The sequence below is a fragment of the Priapulus caudatus genome, unplaced genomic scaffold (assembly GCF_000485595.1).
Source record: "Priapulus caudatus unplaced genomic scaffold, Priapulus_caudatus-5.0.1 Scaffold4, whole genome shotgun sequence".
NCBI classification, from domain to species: Eukaryota; Metazoa; Priapulida; class Priapulimorpha; order Priapulimorphida; family Priapulidae; genus Priapulus; species Priapulus caudatus.
The window spans coordinates 565101-566595 of record NW_014577065.1 but is presented as its reverse complement, the minus strand read 5'-3'; the positions used below and the strand labels follow the sequence as shown (position 1 = coordinate 566595).

Here is a 1495-nt window from a genome sequence, read left to right as displayed (position 1 = left end):
GGGTGTGTGTGGGGGGGTGTGTGTGTGTGTGTGTGTGTGTGTGTGTGTGTGTGTGTGTGTGTGTGTGTGTGTGTGTGTGTGTGTGTGTGTGTGTGTGTGTACGCGCGTGTGCGTCCGCGTGTGGGCGTGCGTGTGGGTAGGGATGCGTGCGGTGTGCGTGTAATCATGAAATTAAAATAATATCGTGGGGAGTAATAAGTAAGACTAACAACAGGTGCAGCCCCATGGACGAAAGCAATACATGCCGGCAATGAGGAGAATGCGATAATTATTACAAAGTCAATGGGTGTTACCAATATTTTAACAGCGCACGTCTAGCGCCAATTCCTTTCCGTTGCTTTCCAGAGAGGTCTCTTCATCGCCAAGTTGAATGCAAATGACGTACGTTTCACTGGTGCTGGCTTCTTCTCTCTCACGCGAGGTCTTCTTCTGACTGTAAGTGAGTCTCGCGCTAGATCTCGTATCATCATGAGCATCGCACGATGCATACATGTTTTACCCGATGTCATTATATGTGTCTGATTCTGTCGATGTACACAATTCTCATCATAGCACTTATTCTTACCATTCATATATATACGGGCTTTGCATTTTCTGCGCAGATATATTGCTAATAACTGGCTGTCAGAGATTCTTTGCTAGATCAGATGGCGACACTGTATCACATGCAATAACGTAGCTCACGCGTTAGAGAATTATTGTAAACTGTGAAGCTATGCCGTTCATACCTTTTACTTACAAATATTGAGCCAAGAAATACGTACCTAATATTAGCTTTTTCAGCGCTAGATTTCATGCGATATTATTCTCTTTTAATCGATATTAGTTACACAGCATGCGAGCTCTATTGACCCTGTGTAATGATCAGTTCACACGGGCATCGGCAAACATGCTATAAAATATCAGTGATTCCTCATATAACGTTAGAGACATTGACGACTTATATTTTAGCATAATGCTGTGTATTTTTCTACTTTACAGATAGGGGGCGTGATCATAACTAATCTGGTAGTAATCGTTCAATTTCACATTCAATGACTTTCAAGCAACTGACAAGTACAACGTTTTCCATGAACCATGCAGTCGGCATCTATCGATGACAACCTAAAGATCCAACAATACCCCCGCCTTGCGAAACGGCGCCAATTTACCTAATCTATTACAATATTCACATTATCTGGTTCATATAAATTGCTTTTTAACATCTCCCATAGTTTGCGCGTGACAAAATCATGAGTAAATTCTAAACTGGCAATCAAATTAATTTAGATATCCAAATGAACCCAGGTAAAAAAAAAAACTAAATATACAATCATTGAAACGTGAAATTATATTAACGATAGGGTGCACATAATCTAGGAATCGTTGACGATGATGATGATGATGTTGTTGTTGTTGTTATTTTTGTTGTTGTTGTTGTTGTTGTTATTATTGTTCTTGTTGTTATTGTTGTTGTTGTTGTTGTTGGTGGTGGAGGTGGTGGTGGTGGTCGTCG

General features: G+C 40.5%; 1 protein-coding gene across 1 annotated transcript in view; it reads left to right on the top strand.

Moving 5' to 3' along the window:
• The window catches only part of LOC106821389, a 2002-nt gene extending 866 nt beyond the window's left edge, over positions 1 to 1136 (top strand). Inside the window, exons 3-4 of the mRNA XM_014826160.1 lie at positions 346 to 439; positions 982 to 1136. Of these exons, the coding sequence (XP_014681646.1) occupies positions 346 to 439; positions 982 to 1004 (117 nt within the window). The 3' untranslated portion in view covers positions 1005 to 1136. The remainder of the gene's footprint in view (positions 1 to 345; positions 440 to 981) is intronic.
• Positions 1137 to 1495: the final 359 nt, after the last annotated feature.